The following is an 18,934-nucleotide window of genomic DNA, read 5'->3' on the forward strand; positions in this document are numbered from 1 at the left end:
GGTGCAGACCGTCCGGATTGTACTGGTCCCACCTCCCCCAGAACCGGTTCCAATGCCCCAGGAATTTGAATCCCTCCCTGCTGCACCATTGCTCAAGCCACGTATTCATCTGCGCTATCCTGCGATTCCTACTCTGACTAGTACGTGGCACTGGTAGCAATCCCGAGATTACTACTTTTGAGGTCCTACTTTTTAATTTAGCTCCTAGCTCCTTAAATTCATTTCGTAGGAACTCATCCCTTTTTTTACCTATGTCATTGGTACCAACGTGCACCACGACAACTGGCTGTTCTCCCTCCCTTTTTAGAATGTCCTGCACCCGCTCCGAGACATCCTTGACCCTTGCACCAGGGAGGCAACATACCATCCTGGAGTCTCGGTTGCGGCCGCAGAAACGCCTATCTATTCCCCTTACAATTGAATCCCCAACTGGTTGTCAGACAGGAAGCAAAGAGTAGGAGTAAATGGGTACTTTTCAGAATGGCAGGCAGTGACTAGTGGGGTACCGCAAGGTTCTGTGCTGGGGCCCCAGCTGTTTACATTGTACATTGATGATTTAGACAAGGGGATTAAATGTAGTATCTCCAAATTTGCGGATGACACGAAGTTGGGTGGCAGTGTGAGCTGCGAGGAGGATGCTATGAGGCTGCAGAGTGACTTGGATAGGTTAGATGAGTGGGCAAATGCATGGCAGATGAAGTACAATGTGGATAAATGTGAGGTTATCCACTTTGGTGGTAAAAACAGAGAGACAGACTATTATCTGAATGGTGACAGATTAGGAAAAGGGGAGGTGCAACGAGACCTGGGTGTCATGGTACATCAGTCATTGAAGGTTGGCATGCAGGTACATCAGGCAGTTAAGAAAGCAAATGGCATGTTGGCCTTCATAGCGAGAGGATTTGAGTACAGGGGCAGGGAGGTGTTGCTACAGTTGTACAGGGCCTTGTTGAGGCCACACCTGGAGTATTGTGTACAGTTTTGATCTCCTAACTTGAGGAAGGACATTCTTGCTATTGAGAAAGTGCAGCGAAGGTTCACCAGACTGATTCCCGGGATGGAGGGACTGACATATCAAGAAAGACTGGGCTTGTATTCACTGGAGTTCAGAAGAATGAGAGGGGACCTCATAGAAACGTTTAAAATTCTGACGGGTTTAGACAGGTTAGATGCAGGAAGAATGTTCCCAATGTTGGGGAAGTCCACAACCAGGGGACACAGTCTAAGGATAAGGGGTAAGCCATTTAGGACCGAGATGAGGAGAAACTTCTTCACCCAGAGAGTGGTGAACCTGTGGAATTCTCTACCACAGAAAGTTGTTGAGCCCAATTCACTAAATATATTCAAAAAGGAGTTAGATGAAGTCCTTACTAATAAGGGGATCAAGGGTTATGGCGAGAAAGCAGGAATGGGGTACTGAAGTTGCATGTTCAGCCATGAACTCATTGAATGGTGGTGTAGGCTCGAAGGGCCGAATGGCCTACTCCTGCACCTATTTTCTATGTTTCTATGTTTCTATGCCTCGATGCCGTCTCTGAATGTTCTGCTGTATGCCACGATGGACAGGGTCAGTAACAGAGAACATAAGAAATAGGAGCAGGAGTCGGCCATTCGGCCCCTCGAGACTGCTCCGCCATTCAATACGATCACGGCTGATCTGATCATGGACTCAGCTCCACTTCCCTGCCCGCTCCCCATAACCCTTTACTCCCTTATCGTTCAGAAATCTGTCGATCTCCGCCTTAAATACATTCAATGACCCAGCCTCCACAGCTCTCTGGGGCAGAGAATTTCACAGATTTACAAACCCTCAGAGAAGAAATTCCTCCTCATCTCAGTTTTAAATGGGCGACCCTTTATTCTGAGACTGTACCCCCTAGTTCTCGATTACCCCACAAAAGGAAACATCCTCTCAAACCCCCCCCCCCCCTCAGAATCTTAAACTTTTTAGTAAGATCACCTCTCATTCTCCTTATCTCCAATGAGTACAGGCCCAACCTGCTCAACCTTTCCTCATAATACAACCCCTTTATCCCAGGAACCTCTATCTCCAGTACCTCCCAGCAGACCGCTCTCTGGCAGACCAGACCGTGTTTCACAAGCCAGGGTGTCGTGCTTTAGGCTTCACTGTGGTTAAACACACCAGTAAGTAAATTAGTCCAAAGGATGAATTGTTTATTTAGCATCATGTTTCTCCATATTCATAAAACTCACTTGAGGTGAATTAGTTCAGCAAAGACAGGCACATAACAGAACAGTTTACGTACAACAGCAATGTAAAAGAAAGACTTGCATTTATATAGCATCTTTCATGATCACCGGACGTCCCAAAGTGCTTTACAGCCAATGAAGTACTTTTGAAGTGTAGTCACTGTTGTAATGTGGGAAACGCAGCAGCCAATTTGCGCACAGCAAGCTCCCACACACAGCAATGTGATGATGACCAGATAATCTGTTTTAGTGATGTTGATTGAGGGATAAATATTGGCCCCAGGACACCGGGGATAACTCCCCTGCTCTTCTTTGAAATAGTGCCATGGGATCTTTTACATCCACCTGTGAGAGCAGACGGGGCCTCGGTTTAATGTCTCATCTAAAAGATGGCACCTCCGACAGTGCGGCGCTCCCTCAGCCCCGCCCCTCCGACAGTGCAGCCCTCCCTCAGCCCCGCCCCTCCGACAGTGCGGCGCTCCCTCAGCCCCGCCCCTCCGACGGTGCAGCGCTCCCTCAGCACTGCACTGGGAGTCTCGGCCGAGAGTAGATGTGACCCCTAGTTTTCCCCGGGGGAAAACAACCTCTCAGCATCTACCCTGTCAATTCCCCTCAGAATGTTGTATATTTCGATGAGATCAGCTCTCAATCTTCTAAACTCAATTTTTCAAACAAGATGTAGCATAACAAAATATGCTGTAACCATGGAAACATCAGACATTGTTTTGGAGAATTATTGGTTGCATGATGAAAGTACTCTCATTACATTTTACAATGGATTGGATAATTGGGAAAAGTGATGCATTGCATAAATTGTTCAAACTCTAATGCTGCTGGTGATGTTTTCCAAAATGCAGGTCATTATGCAACTATTAGTGTGGAAGTAAGCATGGAGATTCTCTCATTCCCTGCTTCCACTGAAACCCTAGGTGGTTCAATGAGCAACTCAAGAATGCATGGAAGAGCACAGCTATTAATTATTTCTGCTTATTTTCCTGATTTATTTTTCCTTCTCACTTCCCCCTTTCGCTTCCAAAAGTGCAGATTCTTGCTGGTACTTTCTCCCAGCCCTTTTTATCTTGTTCTCAGGGCAGAAGGATAGTTTCCATAAACAAACTGAGCCTTCGATGAATCCTCCTGTGTATCATGGATCCATTAGATTTTACATTCAGGCTAAAACTATCAGTGTGGTATTAACCATCTGTCAGAGTAGACACCAGAGTGTGGGTGGGATAACCTGCCACAAGCCTTGTTCCCGTTAAGCCGCGCGGCTATGCCGCGCTCCGGAGGCCCGACGCAGGCCGCTTGCCGGCTTCATAACAGTGTCAGCCGTGGCTCAGTGGGCAGCACCCTCGCCTCTGAGCCAGAAGGTCGTGGGTTCAAGTCCCACTCCAGAGACTTGAACACAAAAATCTAGGCTGACACTCCCAGTGTAGTACTGAGGGAGCGCCGCACTGTCGGAGGGGCAGTGCTGAGGGAGCGCCTCACTGTCGGAGGGGCAGTGCTGAGGGAGCGCCTCACTGTCGGAGGGGCAGTGCTGAGGGAGACCCGCACTGTCGGAGGGGCAGTGCTGAGGGAGACCCGCACTGTCGGAGAGGCAGTGCTGAGGGAGACCCGCACTGTCGGAGGGGCAGTGCTGAGGGAGACCCGCACTGTCGGAGGGGCAGTGCTGAGGGAGTGCCTCACTGTCGGAGGGGCAGTGCTGAGGGAGCGCCTCACTGTCGGAGGGGCAGTGCTGAGGGAGACCCGCACTGTCGGAGGGGCAGTGCTGAGGGAGACCTGCACTGTCGGAGGGGCAGTGCTGAGGGAGTGCCTCACTGTCGGAGGGGCAGTGCTGAGGGAGCGCCGCACTGTCGGAGGGGCAGTGCTGAGGGAGCGCCGCACTGTCGGAGGGGCAGTGCTGAGGGAGTGCCGCACTGTCGGAGGGGCAGTGCTGAGGGAGTGCCGCACTGTCGGAGGGGCAGTGCTGAGGGAGTGCCGCACTGTCGGAGGGGCAGTGCTGAGGGAGTGCTGCACTGTCGGAAGGTCAGTACTGAGGGAGCGCCGCACTGTCGGAGGGGCAGTACTGAGGGAGCGCCGCACTGTTGGAGGGGCAGTACTGAGGGAGCGCCGCACTGTCGGAAGGTCAGTACTGAGGGAGTGCCGCACTGTCGGAGGGGCAGTACTGAGGGAGCGCCGCACTGTCGGAAGGTCAGTACTGAGGGAGCACCGCACTGTCGGAGGGGCAGTACTGAGGGAGCGCCGCACTGTCGGAAGGTCAGTACTGAGGGAGCACTGCACTGTCGGAGGGGCAGTACTGAGGGAGTGCCGCACTGTTGGAGGGGCAGTACTGAGGGAGTGCCGCACTGTTGGAGGTGCCGAGGCCCCGTCTGCTCTCTCAGGTGGATGTAAAAGATCCCACGGCACTATTTTGAAGAAGAGCAGGGGAGTTATCCCCGGTGTCCTGGGGCCAATATTCATCCCTCAATCAACATCACTAAAACAGATTATCTGGGTCATTATCACATTGCTGTGTGTGGGAACGTGCTGTGCACTAATCGGCTGCCGCATTTCCCACATTACAACAGTGCCTGCACTTCAAAAGTACTTCATTGGCTGTAAAGCGCTTTGGGACGTCCGGTGGCCGTGAAAGGCGCTATAGAAATGCAAGTCTTTTTTAACAATTCTCGCTGTGGAGAGCTGGAAAGCTTTTATTTTGGGCTTCCGACGTGAGCATAAGTGATTGTGTGAGAGATGGCTTCCTTCAGAAGCCACGTGAGTGTAAATAACACATTGTGATCTATATATAAATGCAAGTCCTTTTTTTTTCTCAATGGAAAACTCGCGCATGCACGGCAATTTGAATGGGCTGCGCGGAACGTTTTCAAGGGTCTGCGCAGCCAAAGCAAAGTTAGCAGGAACATTGACCTGAGGTCTAATAATTGCCCTTTAGCTATGGTGTGTTGCAGCAGATATCACGTGCACTGCTCACCACGCTCCGGGTTCTACTCTGAAAGCTGGTCAGTATCACACTGATAGTTTTAGCCTGAACGTAAAATCTAATGCATCTATTTACCGGTAACATTGCAGCGGCAAGGCACAGCAAGTTACTGATTTGAAATAAAATTAATAATAAATGATAACGTCAATTTGCAATCAAATTGCAAGGCAAGGAAAGCATCCTCTTTGGAATATATTTCTTATAGTACATGACAAAATGTTTTTACGCAATGACTGGTGAGGATTTGGAATGCATTGCCTGAGAGGGTGCAGTTTCAATAGTAGCCTTCAATGGGGAATTGGATAAATACATGAAAAATATTGCAGGGATATGGGGAAAGAGCGGGGGCAATGGGACTGACAGGATTGTTCTGTGAAAGAGCCAGCACGGACTCGATGGGCCGAATGGCCCCTTTCTGCATTAGCTTTAGATTTGCGCTGTACTATTAGAATCTTAGGGCCCAAGTTTCGGCCTCAGCTGCTCCTGATTTTTTGGAGCAACTGGTGTAGAACGGAGTATCTTAGAAATTCAAATTCTCGGCATTTAGTTTGCTCCAGTTCTAATCAGTTAGAACAGTTTCACTTTGGAACAGAATTTTTTTTTCAAAAGGGGGCGTGTCCGGCCACTTACGCCTGTTTTCAAAGTTTCGGCAGTGAAAACTTGCTCCAAACTAACTTAGAATGGAGTAAGTGAAGATTTTTGTACGCTCGAAAAAACCTTGTCTTTAGAAAATCAGGCGTATGTTACAAATCAGGCGTAGGGAATGGGGGAGGGGGGGGTTTAAAGGGAAGTTTACAAACATTAAACACTTCAGTTTTACAAATAAAGAGCCATCATCAATAATAATTGATAAATACATCAATAAATCAACCAATAAATCAATCAAAAAAAATTAATAAGAAATAATTTTTTAAAAAAATCAATAAATAAAACATTTTCTACTTACTGACTGCAGCACCGGGAGCCCTCCAACAGCGTGCTGGGATGCCCCCCTCAGTGTGTCTCTGTCAGTGTCTCTATCTCTCTGTCTGTCTGTGTCTCTCACTGTCTGTCAGTGTCTGTGTTTCTGACAGCGAGAGAAGGGGGGGAGGAGGAGATGGGAGGAGGAAGAGGGGGGAGGAGAAGGGGGGGGGGGGAAGGAGGAGGAAGAAGGGGGGAAGCTCCGGTCCGGTGTGGGGGGGAGGAGGAGAAGCGGGAGTCGGATCGGGGTCCGGTCCGGGGGCGGGGGGGAGCAGGAGCTGGGCGTGGGAGGCAGCTTTATTCACGCAGCCCCAGTGAGGCCATTGGGCCAGGGCTAGGGGCTGCGTGCTGGAGGCCCCTCCCACACAGTTTTGGGCGCCTGGAGCTACTGCACATGCGCGCCCACTGTAGCGCGCACGTGCAGAGGTCCCGGCACTGTTTTCAGCGCAGGGACCTGGCTCCGCCCCCTACAGCTCCTGCTGCGCCGCGCCCGGCTCAAGAGGACCAGCAGGGAGCCGGAGAATCTGGAAGTTTTTTTTAGGCGCACTTTGTGGCGCGAAAAACGGGCGTCCAGGTCGGGGCTGCGCCGTTCTAGACGCGACCCGAAACTTGGGCCCTTAGATTGGTTACAGCACGGAAGGAGGCCATTCGACCTGTCTAGCCCGTGCCGTCACTCAGCCAGTCCCACTCCCCTGCCCTTTCCCCGTAGCCCTGCCATTTCTTTTACTTCCGGTACTTATCCAACTCCCTTTTTGAAAGGTAAGATTGAGTCTGTCGCCACCGCCCTCTCAGACAGCACATTGGGGATGTCGACGCAAAGTTTGTATGTGCAAAACACAAAGCTCAGTTGTTACTTCGATTAAACTAAAGATTACAAAAGCTCACTGCTCTGTACAATGTCTGGCTTTCATTCAAAATCAGAGATGCTGCATGAAGACTGCTTGCTGTATAGTATATTAATAAGAAATTTGACACAACATCTGCCAAACTTAATCTACAATTTCAGCTTCTTGAACAAAGCGTCCTTACCCGCTTAATTTGTAGATCAATCAGGTTGACCCACTTTTGGCCGTTTTGAAGTTTAGTGAGGAAAGTTGGCTTCCATTTCAATTCTAGACAACATCCCTATTTAACACCAGATGAGAGGTGCTTTCATCGCAGCCTGGTATAGCTCCATGATTGCTAGCAGTCCTCCAGTCTCTTCCCTAACGCACCCATAATTCGTGAGTATGTTCTTTAAGTGCAGGAGGGAATACTGTAACACAAAAGCCTAATACTGCGGAAGCTGGAAATCTGAAATAAGCGAATACAGGTTGAACCTCCCTTTTCGGGGACCATCCCTCATCCAGCACTGTTCCCGGCCGCTCCGACATGAACAAATTGAAGTCCTGCCTCGCTGGCCTGACCCCACGATCCACTGCCCCCCCCCCCCCCACCCCATGACCTCTCTGCTGCACTCCCAGCCCCGATATCCACTTGCTCAGTACCTGTACCATCCAATTTAACGTGACCTCGTCCGTCAAAATCCTTTATCCGGCACAGGCCAGGTCCCGAGGGTGTCGGATAAGAGAAGGTTCAACCTGTACTGTAATTCTTATTCCTTCTCTCCATTCAATGTAATCCAATCCATGCGAGCTGCATTTCTCTTGTGCCTTTGTTACCTCTAGACTTGACTACTGCAATGCACTCCTGGTTGGCCTCCCACATTCTACCCTACGTAAACTAGAGGCGATCCAAAACTCGGCTGCCCCGTGTCCTAACTCGCACCAAGTTCCGCTCACTCATCACCCCCTGTGCTCGCTGACCCATGTCCCAACTCGCACCAAGTCCCGCTCACGCATCACCCCCTGTGCTCACTGCCCCGTGTCCTAACTCGTACCAAGTCCCGCTCACCCATCACCCCCTGTGCTCGCTGACCTACATTGGCTCCCAGTCAAGTAACCCCTCGATTTCAAAATTCTCACCCTTGTTTACAAATCCCTCCATGGCCCTCGCCCCTCCCGATTTCTGTAATCTCCTCCAGCCCCACAACCCCCAGAGATGTTTGCGCTCCTCTAATTCTGCCCTCTTGAGCATCCCTGATTATAATCGCTCCACCATCGGTGGCCGTGCCTTCTGTTGCCTGAGCCCCAAGCTCTGGAACTCCCTCCCTAAACCTCTCCGCCTCTCTACCTCTCTTTCCTCCTTCAAGACGATCCTTAAAACCTGCCTCTTTGACCAAGTCCGGCCCAATTTCTCCTTATGTGGTTCAGTGTGAAATTTTGTTTTATAATGCTCTTGGGAAGCGCGTTGGGAAGTCTTACTTCGTTAAAGGCGCGATATAAATGCAAGCTGTTGCCGGAGTTGCTTGTTTATCAATTTAGTGCTGCAAAGACTGGTTGAACCTGATACTAAAACTATCCTGGTTAAACAAACCTAAGTTCCTGTTATACCCAACATTTTCCAGTCAAAATGATTATTCACATCTGTGTTACTTAATGTACCCATGATGCAGTCGGATGAGACGTTAAACCGAGGCCCCGTCTGCCCCCTCGGGCGAATGTAAAAGATCCCATGACCATTATTTCGATGAAGAGCAGGGGAGTTCTCCCTGGTGTCCTTATTAGTCAGCAAAGGAAATCCTTATTAGTCAGGAAATTGTGTTCGTAAAATTGATGGGATTGAAGGCCAATAAATCCCCAGGGCCTGGTAGCCTGCATCCCAGAATTCTTAAAGAAGTGGCCCGAGAAATAGTGGTTGCATTGGTGGTCATTTTCCAACATTCTATCGACTCTGGATCAGTTCCTATGGACTGGAGGGTAGCTAATGTAACCCCACTTTTTAAAAAAGGAGGGAGAGAGAAAAAAAGGGAATTATAGACCGGTTAGCCTGACATTGGTGGTGGGGAAAATGTTGGAATCAATTATTAAAGATGTAATAGCAGCGCATTTGGAAAGCAGTGACAGGATCGGTCCAAGTCAGCATGGATTTATGAAAGGGAAATCATGCTTGACAAATTTTCTAGAATTTTTTGAGGATGTAACTAGTAGAGTGGATAAGAGGGAGCCAGTGGATGTGGTGTATTTAGACTTTCAAAAGGCTAGGTTAGATGAGTGGGCAAATACATGGCAGATGCGGTATAATGTAGATAAATGTGAGGTTATCCACTTTGGTGGTAAAAACAGGAAGGCAGATTATTATCTGAATGGTGACAGATTAGTAAAAGGGGAGGTGCAACGAGATCTGGGTGTCATGGTACATCAGTCATTGAAAGTTGGTATACAGATACAGCAGGCGGTGAAGAAGGCAAATTGCATGTTGGCCTTCATAGCGAGAGGATTTGACTATAGGAGCAGGGAGGTCTTACTGCAGTTGTACAGGGCCTTGGTGAGGCCACACCTTGAATATTGTGTATAGTTTTAGTCTCCTAATCTGAGGAAGGACATTCTTGCTATTGAGGGAGTGCAGCGAAGGTTCACCAGACTGATTCCCGGGATGACAGGACTGACTTATGAAGAAAAACTGGATCGGCTAGGCTTCTATTCAGTGGAATTTAGAAGAATGAGAGGGGATCTCATAGAAACACACAAAATTCTGACGGGATTGGACAGGTTAGATGCAGGAAGAATGTTCCCAATGTTGAAGTCCAGAACCAGGGGACACAGTCTAAGGATAAGGGGTAAGCCATTTAGGACCGAGTTGAGGAGAAACTTCTTCACTCAGAGAATTATGAACCTGTGGAATTCTCTACCGCAGAGAGTTGTTGAGGCCAGTTCGTTAGATATATTCAAAAGGGATTTAGATGTGGCCCTTGTGGCTAAAGGGATCAAGGGGTATGGAGGGGGAGGGGTATGGAGCAGGAAAGGGGTACTGGGGTGAATGATCAGCCATGATCATATTGAATGGCAGTGCAGGCTCGAAGGGCCGAATGGCCTACTCCTGCACCTATTTTCTATGTTTCTGTGTGTCCAGGGCCAATATTTATCCCTCAATCAACATCAATAAAAACAGCTTATCTGCTTATTATCATGTCGCTGCTTGTGGGAGCTTGCTGTGCGCAAATTGGCTGCCGCGTTTCCCACATTTTACAACACTTCATTGGCTGTAAAGTGCTTTGGGACGTCCTGCGGTCGGGAAAGGTGCTATATAAATGCAAGTCTTTTTATAAATTATGGAAAAATTATTGATGGGCGGATCCACAGTGAAGAATAATTTCAGAATAGCCAAAACTTCGCGTGGAATTGTCGTCAGTCAGCGAACTGCTGAAGTGCAAAGAAAATATGTCCTCTGTGCAAGCCATATTTGCTTCAAAATCTCTGAATTTGTTATCTTCTCTGCAGAAACCGGAATCTGTGATGGAGAAGTATAGGCTTGCTGGGATTCCCGCCAAACGGAAAATAACAGTGTTCCGGGTATCCGAAAACGCTATTATTAAGCCAGGTAATGCCTCAGACAGAACTTGCCTTGTGCATTTGTTTTAAGAACATAAGAATTAGGAGCAGGAGTCGGCCATTCGGCCCCTCGAGCCTGCTCCGCCATTCAATAAGATCACGGCTGATCTTCGACCTCAACTCCACTTTCCCGCCCGATCCCCATATCCCTCGATTCCCCGAGAGTCCAAAAATCTCTCGATCTCAGCCTTGAATATACTCAACGACCCAGCATCCACAGCCCTCTGGGGCAGAGAATTCCAAAGATTCACCACCCTCTGAGTGAAGAAATTCCTCCTCATCTCAGTCCTAAATGGCCGACCCCTTATCCTGAGACTGTGACCCCTGGTTCTAGACTCTCCAGCCCGGGGGAAACATCCTCTCAGCATCTACCTTGTCAATCCCTGTAAGAACTTTGTATGTTTCAATGAGATCACCTCTCATTCTTCTAAACTCTAGAGAATATAGGCCTACTCTACTCAATCTCTCCTCATAGGACAATCCCCCCATCCCAGGAATCAGTCTGGTGAACCTTCGCTGCACTCCTTCAATGGCAAGTATATCCTTCCTTAGGTAAGGAGACCAGAACTGAGCACAATACTCCAGGTGTGGTCCCGCCAGGGCCCGATATAATTGCAGTAAGACGACTTTACTTTTATACTCAAATCCTCTTGTAATAAAGGCCAACATTCTAGTTGCTTTCTTAATCACTTGCTGTACCTGCAGGTTAACTTTCAGTGATTGGTGTACAAGGTCACCCAGGTCCCTCTGAACACCAACACTTCCCAATCTCTCGCCGTTTTAAAAATACTCTGCTTTTCTATTTTTCCTCCCAAAGTGGACAGGTTCGCATTTCTCCACATTATAATCTATTTGCCAAGGGTTTTGGGATGGGGAAAGACAGAGAAACCATGTACACACGTTGGTATTTATTGGAGGTATTGTGCCTCAATAACACATGCTCATCAATATTCCCGTTAATTTTTGGGGGGTGCGTAGCCCCTTTAATGGGCTGCGCGGTTTTTCCTATTGTAGCAGCCTCCCAGCTTACAGGGATAAAAAAGCAAGAATGCAGTTTCCTCATTTTTCAGTAAAGTTGTGAGTATGTTGGTCAAGTCAGGTCTCCTGATTTTCAAAGAAGTGCTTATTCATTTTCATCAGGTGGCGTTTATATTAAAGCATTTGCTGCTTTTCTGATAAGTGTAACTTGTAAATATTTCAGCAGTGTTGGTAGAATCAACATAAGAATTAGGAGCAGGAGTCGGCCATTCGGCCCCTCGAGCCTGCTCCGCCATTCAATAAGATCACGGCTGATCTTCGACCTCAACTCCACTTTCCCGCCCGATCCCCATATCCCTCGATTTCCCCGAGAGTCCAAAAATCTATCGATCTCAGCCTTTCTCGGATGCTGGGAATTATATTCTCCATCTCTCCCACCAACCTCAGCCGTGGCTCAGTGGGCAGCACCCTCGACGCTAAGTCAGAAGGTTGTGGGTTCAAGTCCCACTCCAGGGACTTGAGCACATAAGTCTAAGCTGACACTCCCAGTGCAATGCTGAGGGAGCACCGCACTGTCGGAGGTGCCGTCTTTCAGGTGAGACGTTAAACTGAGGCCTCGTCTGCTCTCTCTGGACGTGAAAGATCTCATGGCACTATTTTGAAGAAGAGCAGGGGAGTTATCCCCGGTGTCCTGGGACCAATATTTATCCCTCAATCAACATCACTAAAACAGATTATCTGGTCATTATGACATTGCTGTTTGTGGGAGCTTGCTGTGTGCAAATTGGCTGCTGCATTTCCCACATTACAACAGTGACTGCACTTCAAAAAATGCAGGGCTGTAAAGGGCTCTGGGACGTCCAGTGGTCATGGAAGGCGCTATATAAATGCAAGTCTTTTAAAAAAATATACTCAACGACTCAGCATCCACAGCCCTCTGGGACAGAGAATTCCAAAGATTCACCACCCTCTGAGTGAAGAAATTCTTCCTCATCTCGGTCTTAAATTTGACCCCTTATCCTGAGACTGTGACCCCTGGTTCTAGACTCTCCAGCCCGGGGGAAACATCCTCTTAACATCTACCCTGTCAATCCCCCTCGGAATCTTATACATTTCAATGAGATCACCCCTCATTCTTCTAAACTCCAGTATATGTCATGTATCCTACATGGCCACTGTTGGTACTATCACAAGGTGTGCCACTCGAGGGTACTGCAGTGGGAGACTCGTAGGTTACCTGTACAGGTGTGCCTGGCCTAGTATAAAAGGCAGGCCACCAGGTGTGATCCTCACTCTTAACTAATAAAGGACTAAGGTCACTGCAGTTCAAGTACAACACACTGCCTTATGGAGTCATTGTTAGAGCATCTAAAGACACACCAGTATAGGCCCAATCTCTCCTCATAGGACAACCCTCCCATCCCACGATCCATGCAACTCTTGTGCTTTATCCTTAACTAACCCAAACTTTGATGTTTGACTCGCTTACACCGATCGCTGGTTTTAATTTGATTTTAAATTTCTTCAAGGTACTCCGTTGTATGCTGCTCATTTCCGGCCAGGACAGTACGTCGATGTCACGGCAAAAACGTAAGTCCTCTATCCTAGAACACCTGGAGCAAAAGGCAGAGCTAGTAAATCATCCGTTAAACGGTGCACCTCGCAATCCTGCAGCACCTTGTCCTGGGCTCTGAGCTTTCACTTGCAGATTGATCATCCTTCCAGCGTGCGTCTCGTCTGTCAGCTGGCATTGTAACATTGCATTTTAGGCTGGATTCTCGGCTTTGATGTTTTCGGGGCGGTAATGTCGGCGGGGCGGGAAAGTTAGCGCCCGGGAACAGTTTGCGCCTCAGTGGGTAAGTTTGGGCAGTGGAGCTCTGAGTCAGGGGGCGTAGCGATAAGGGAGGCGTTGTACCCCCCCCCCCTCGTGGGGCGTTGGGATGGGAAACTCTCAAGCTATGGAGGGAAAGCAGGAATGGGGTACTGAAGTTGCATGATCAGCCATGATCATATTGAATGGTGGTGCAGGCTCGAAGGGCCGAATGGCCTACTCCTGCACCTATTTTCTATGTTTCTAAAGACCCGAGCCGGGAGCGCTCCCAGAGGCACCTGTCGGTGGGAGGGGGGAAACCCTGGAAAAAAAAAAAACCCCACAAGCATTCCCAAAACATCGCCCACGCCACCCACAAATCCCACACAAATTAAAACAAAAACACTCGCACGCACCTTGGGAGTCCATTCCCTTCCCCCCCCCCCCCCCCGCCGCCGGGATCGTGGGGCCGCCCTGATTTCTCAGGCCGGGAAGCTCAGCGTTGGGTGTGTAACACCTCTGGTCGCGGCACCGGCGTGAGTTTGAGCTCCTGCCCGATCCGGCACAAACTCGCGCCCGGTATCGCAACGCAGCTCTTCCCGGCTGTGCCGCACCGCACCGCCACAAAACCCGACCGGCGGGGCGCTGGAGAGCTGGGTGTTCTTGCTGTGGAGGGAGTGCAGCGAAGGTTCACCAGACTGATTTCCGGGATGGCAGGACTGACATATGAAGAAAGACTGGATCGACTAGGCTTATATTCACTGGAGTTTAGAAGGATGAGAGGGGATCTCATAGAAACATATAAGATTCTGACGGGACTGGACAGGTTAGATGCAGGAAGAATGTTCCCGATGTTGGGGAAGTCCAGAACCAGGGGACACAGTCTTAGGATAAGGGGTAAGCCATTTAGGACCGAGATGAGGAGAAACTTCTTCACTCAGAGAATTGTGAACCTGTGGAATTCCCTGCCGCAGAGAGTTGTTGAGGCCAGTTCATTGGATATATTCAAGAGCGAGTTAGAGATGGCCCTTACGGCTAAAGGGATCAAGGGGTATGGAGAGAAAGCAGGAAAGGGGTACTGAGGGAGTGATCAGCCATGATCTTATTGAATGGCGGTGCAGGCTCGAAGGGCCGAATGGCCTACTCCTGCACCTATTTTCTATGTTCACCGCCACCTTTCACACCGCTCCGGGGCGAAACCCTGGGCGCAACAGATCCAGCCTAAGGTTATGACACAACACGCGTGTTTTAAACATGGCACCACGAAGACAATTTCAACCATAAATAGTCACTGTATCATTATAGAAACGCCTCATTTTCATAAGTAACTCAAAATATTTGCCGTGCGGAGAAAAAGCCTGTGCGTTCCCTGGGGAAAAGGATCCAGAAGTGATCTATCCAATCCTGTGATGAAGTATAATGTGGATAAATGTGAGGTTATCCACTTTGGTGGTAAAAACAGAGAGACAGACTATTATCTGAATGGTGACAGATTAGGAAAAGGGAAGGTGCAACGAGACCTGGGTGTCATGGTACATCAGTCATTGAAGGTTGGCATGCAGGTACAGCAGGCGGTTAAGAAAGCAAATGGCATGTTGGCCTTCATAGCGAGGGGATTTGAATACAGGGGCAGGGAGGTGTTGCTACAGTTGTACAGGGCCTTGGTGAGGCCACACCTGGAGTATTGTGTACAGTTTTGGTCTCCTAACTTGAGGAAGGACATTCTTGCTATTGAGGGAGTGCAGCGAAGGTTCACCAGACTGATTCCCGGGATGGCGGGACTGACCTATCAAGAAAGATTGGATCAATTGGGCTTGTATTCACTGGAGTTCAGAAGAATGAGAGGGGACCTCATAGAAACGTTTAAAATTCTGACGGGTTTAGACAGGTTAGATGCAGAAAGAATGTTCCCAATGTTGGGGAAGTCCAGAACCAGGGGTCACAGTCTGAGGATAAGGGGTAAGCCATTTAGGACCGAGATGAGGAGAAACTTCTTCACCCAGAGAGTGGTGAACCTGTGGAATTCTCTACCACAGAAAGTAGTTGAGGCCAATTCACTAAATATATTCAAAAGGGAGTTAGATGAAGTCCTTACTACTCGGGGGATCAAGGGTTATGGCGAGAAAGCAGGAAGGGGGTACTGAAGTTTCATGTTCAGCCATGAACTCATTGAATGGCGGTGCAGGCTAGAAGGGCTGAATGGCCTGCTCCTGCACCTATTTTCTATGTTTCTATGTTTCTACACAAGCCACCGCAGGCTTGACACATCTTTCTGTTCGGCTTACTAAGGGAAAAAAAGATCCAACTTAACTTAATGATTATTATAGGGAATATTGCGAATGTTAGCTGAAAGGACCTATGTGTCTTAATTTGTTTGACATGTTGATGGTAAAATGATTTAATTTTGGTAGAATCATTTAATATTTTTTTCAACACAAGCTTGAAAGAAAGACTTGCATTTCTGTAGCGCCTTTCACAACCACTGAATGTCCCAGAGCACTTTACAGCCAATTAAGTACTTTTTGAAGTGCAGTCACTGGTATAGTGTAGGAAACCCGGCAGCCAGTTTGTGCACAGCAAGCTCCCACACACAGCAATGTGGTAATGACCAGATCATCTGTTTTAGTGATGTTGGTTGAGGGATAAATATTCGCTCCTGGACACCGGCGATAACTGCTCTTCTTCGATATAGTGGCCATGGGATCTTTTCTGACCACCTGTGAGAGCAGACGAAAGACACCACCTCTGACAGTGCAGTGTTCCGACAGTGCAGCACTCCCTCAGCACTGCCCATCCGACAGTGCGGCGCTCCCTCGGCACTGCCCCTCCGACAGTGCGGTGCTCCCTCGGCACTGCCCCTCCGACAGTGCGGTGCTCCCTCGGCACTTCCCCTCCGACAGTGCGGTGCTCCCTCGGCACTGCCCCTCCGACAGTGCGGCGCCCCCTCGGCACTGCCCCTCCGACAGTGCGGCGCTCCCTCGGCACTGCCCCTCCGACAGTGCGGCGCTCCCTCGGCACTGCCCCTCCGACAGTGCGGCGCTCCCTCGGCACTGCCCCTCCGACAGTGCGGCGCTCCCTCGGCACTGCCCCTCCGACAGTGCGGCGCTCCCTCGGCACTGCCCCTCCGACAGTGCGGCGCTCCCTCGGCACTGCCCCTCCGACAGTGCGGCGCTCCCTCGGCACTGCCCCTCCGACAGTGCGGCGCTCCCTCGGCACTGCCCCTCCGACAGTGCGGCGCTCCCTCGGCACTGCCCCTCCGACAGTGCGGCGCTCCCTCGGCACTGCCCCTCCGACAGTGCGGCGCTCCCTCGGCACTGCCCCTCCGACAGTGCGGCGCTCCCTCGGCACTGCCACACTGGCAATGTCGGCCTAGATTTCTGTGCTCAAGTCCCTGGAATGGGACTTGAACCCACAACCTTCAGCGGGCGAGAGAGCTGCCCACTCAGCCATGGTTGTGGTTGGCTGTATAGATTTTCTGGCCTCAGCAAGTTTATCTTCCACGAAAGCCCAGGGTCAGCTTGTACCGAGCAGAACAATTCGTCTTCGCTTGTCAATTTCGTGCGAAGGATATTAATATATTATACACACTCATCACTGGAAGAGGAGCAAAAAATACTGCATTCGGACAAGAACTTTTGATTTCATTTGCAATTTTAAACTTGATATGCTTTCACTCCCCGACCCCTCTCGAGGTGAGTGTTACCCACTGAGCCACAGCTGACACTTCAAAAAAAAAATGGAAATGGGGGGGGGTTAAAGGAAACTTTATTAATAATTGCATTATTTTGTCATTCTTTTTCGAAACACTTACTGTTCATACTCTCTCTCACAGTATTTGCAAGCTCTATGGCAGCTGAGGCCATTCACTGCGGAAGTCGATGGTTCGTTCTCTTGTTTCTTTGTGTGTTTTTGACGCAGTACGCTTCTGTGTAACACTTCTTAAACCCCCTGTGCTCAGTCCATTAAAACAATCAGATGTGAATAAAAATGCTTGTTCTGTGTCTCAGCAGTGCGGTGAGGGTTGCACTCACTGAGATTAATCAGGACTGCCGCCTTTCTAAGCTTTGCAACAGAGGCCCATGCTCTCGCTCGAACTGGGTGGCCACAGGTGGTCTATTTGCCTACCACTCAAGTTGCGCTCCTCGTTTCGAAAGGTTTAATTATGAGTCGCTATTTTTGGAGACAAATTTGTTAGCTGAATGTCTGTCTTTATGCCCAAGATATGAGCCGTAGCTCTGTAGTAACGCTCTCATAAGAACATAAGAAATAGGAGCAGGAGTCGGCCATTCGGCCCCTCGAGCCTGCTCTGCCATTCAATAAGATCCTGCTCCGTCTCCGGGCCAGGTCCAAGACCACCCCAACCTCTGTCGTCGAGCTACAGTACGCGGACGACGCCTGCGTCTGTGCACACCCACAGGCTGAACTCCAGGATATAGTCAAAGTATTTACCGAGGCGTATGAAAGCATGGGCCTTACGCTAAACATCAGTAAGACAAAGGTCCTCCACCAGTCTGTCCTCGCCGCACAGCACTGCCCCCCAGTCATCAAGATCCACGGCGCGGCCCTGGACACCGTGGACCACTTCCCCGATCTCGGGAGTCTTCTATCAACAAGAGCAGGCATTGACGACGAGATCCAACATCGCCTCCAGTGCAGCCTTCGGCCGCCTGAGGAAAAGAGTGTTTGAAGATCAATCCCTCAAAATTGTTACCAAGCTCATGGTCTACAGGGCTGTAGTGATACCCACCCTCCTGTAAGGCTCAGAGACATGGACCATGTACAGTAGACACCTCAAGTCGCTGGAGAAATACCACCAACGATGTCTCCACAAGATCCTACAAATCCCCTGGGAGGACAGACGCACCAACATCAGCGTCCTCGACCAGGCCAACATCCCCAGCATTGAAGCACTGACCACACTCGATCAGCTCCGCTGGGCAGGCCACATAGTTCGCATGCCAGACACGAGACTCCCAAAGCAAGCGCACTACTCTGAACTCATCCACGGCAAACGAGCCAAAGGCGGGCAGAAGAAACGTTGCAGGGACACCTTCAAAGCCTCCCTGATAAAATGCAACATCCCCACCGACACCTGGGAGTCCCTGGCCCAAGACCGCCCTAGGTGGAGGAAGTGCATCCGGGAGGGCGCTGAGCACCTCGAGTCTCGTCGCCGAGAGCATGCAGAAACCAAGCGCAGGCAGCGGAAGGAGCGTGCGGCAAACCAGTCCCACCCTCCCTTTCCCTCAACCACTGTCTGTCCCGCCTGTGACAGGGACTGTGGTTCTCGTATTGGACTGTCCAGCCACCTAAGGACTCATGCTAAGAGTGGAAGCAAGTCTTCCTCGATCCCGAGGGACTGCCTATGATGATGATGATGGCTGATCTACCTCAACTCCAACTTCCCGCACTATAATTATATCCCTTGCTTCCTTTTAATATCCCAAAAATTTGCAATCTCTGTCTTAAATATACTCAACGACTCAGCATCCACAGCCCTCTGGTGAAAAGAATTCCAAAGATTCACCACCCTCTGAGTGAAGAAATTCCTCCTCATCTCAGTCCGAA

The 18,934-nt window shown here is 49.7% G+C and overlaps 1 protein-coding gene across 4 annotated transcripts in view; it reads left to right on the forward strand.

Annotated features, from left to right (window-relative positions):
* Positions 1–18,934, forward strand: part of mrpl3 (mitochondrial ribosomal protein L3) — a 97,049-nt gene that overhangs the window by 25,494 nt on the left and 52,621 nt on the right. For all 4 annotated transcript variants that reach the window (XR_011593195.1, XM_070879778.1, XM_070879777.1 and 1 more), the window contains exons 5-6: positions 10,471–10,570; positions 13,089–13,149. Coding sequence is in view for 3 of the 4 variants with exons in the window: in XM_070879778.1 (XP_070735879.1) it covers positions 10,471–10,570; positions 13,089–13,149 (161 nt within the window). In the remaining variant the exon portion in view is untranslated. The remainder of the gene's footprint in view (positions 1–10,470; positions 10,571–13,088; positions 13,150–18,934) is intronic.

This window comes from Pristiophorus japonicus, chromosome 5 (assembly GCF_044704955.1).
Source record: "Pristiophorus japonicus isolate sPriJap1 chromosome 5, sPriJap1.hap1, whole genome shotgun sequence".
In the NCBI taxonomy this organism is placed as follows: Eukaryota; Metazoa; Chordata; class Chondrichthyes; family Pristiophoridae; genus Pristiophorus; species Pristiophorus japonicus.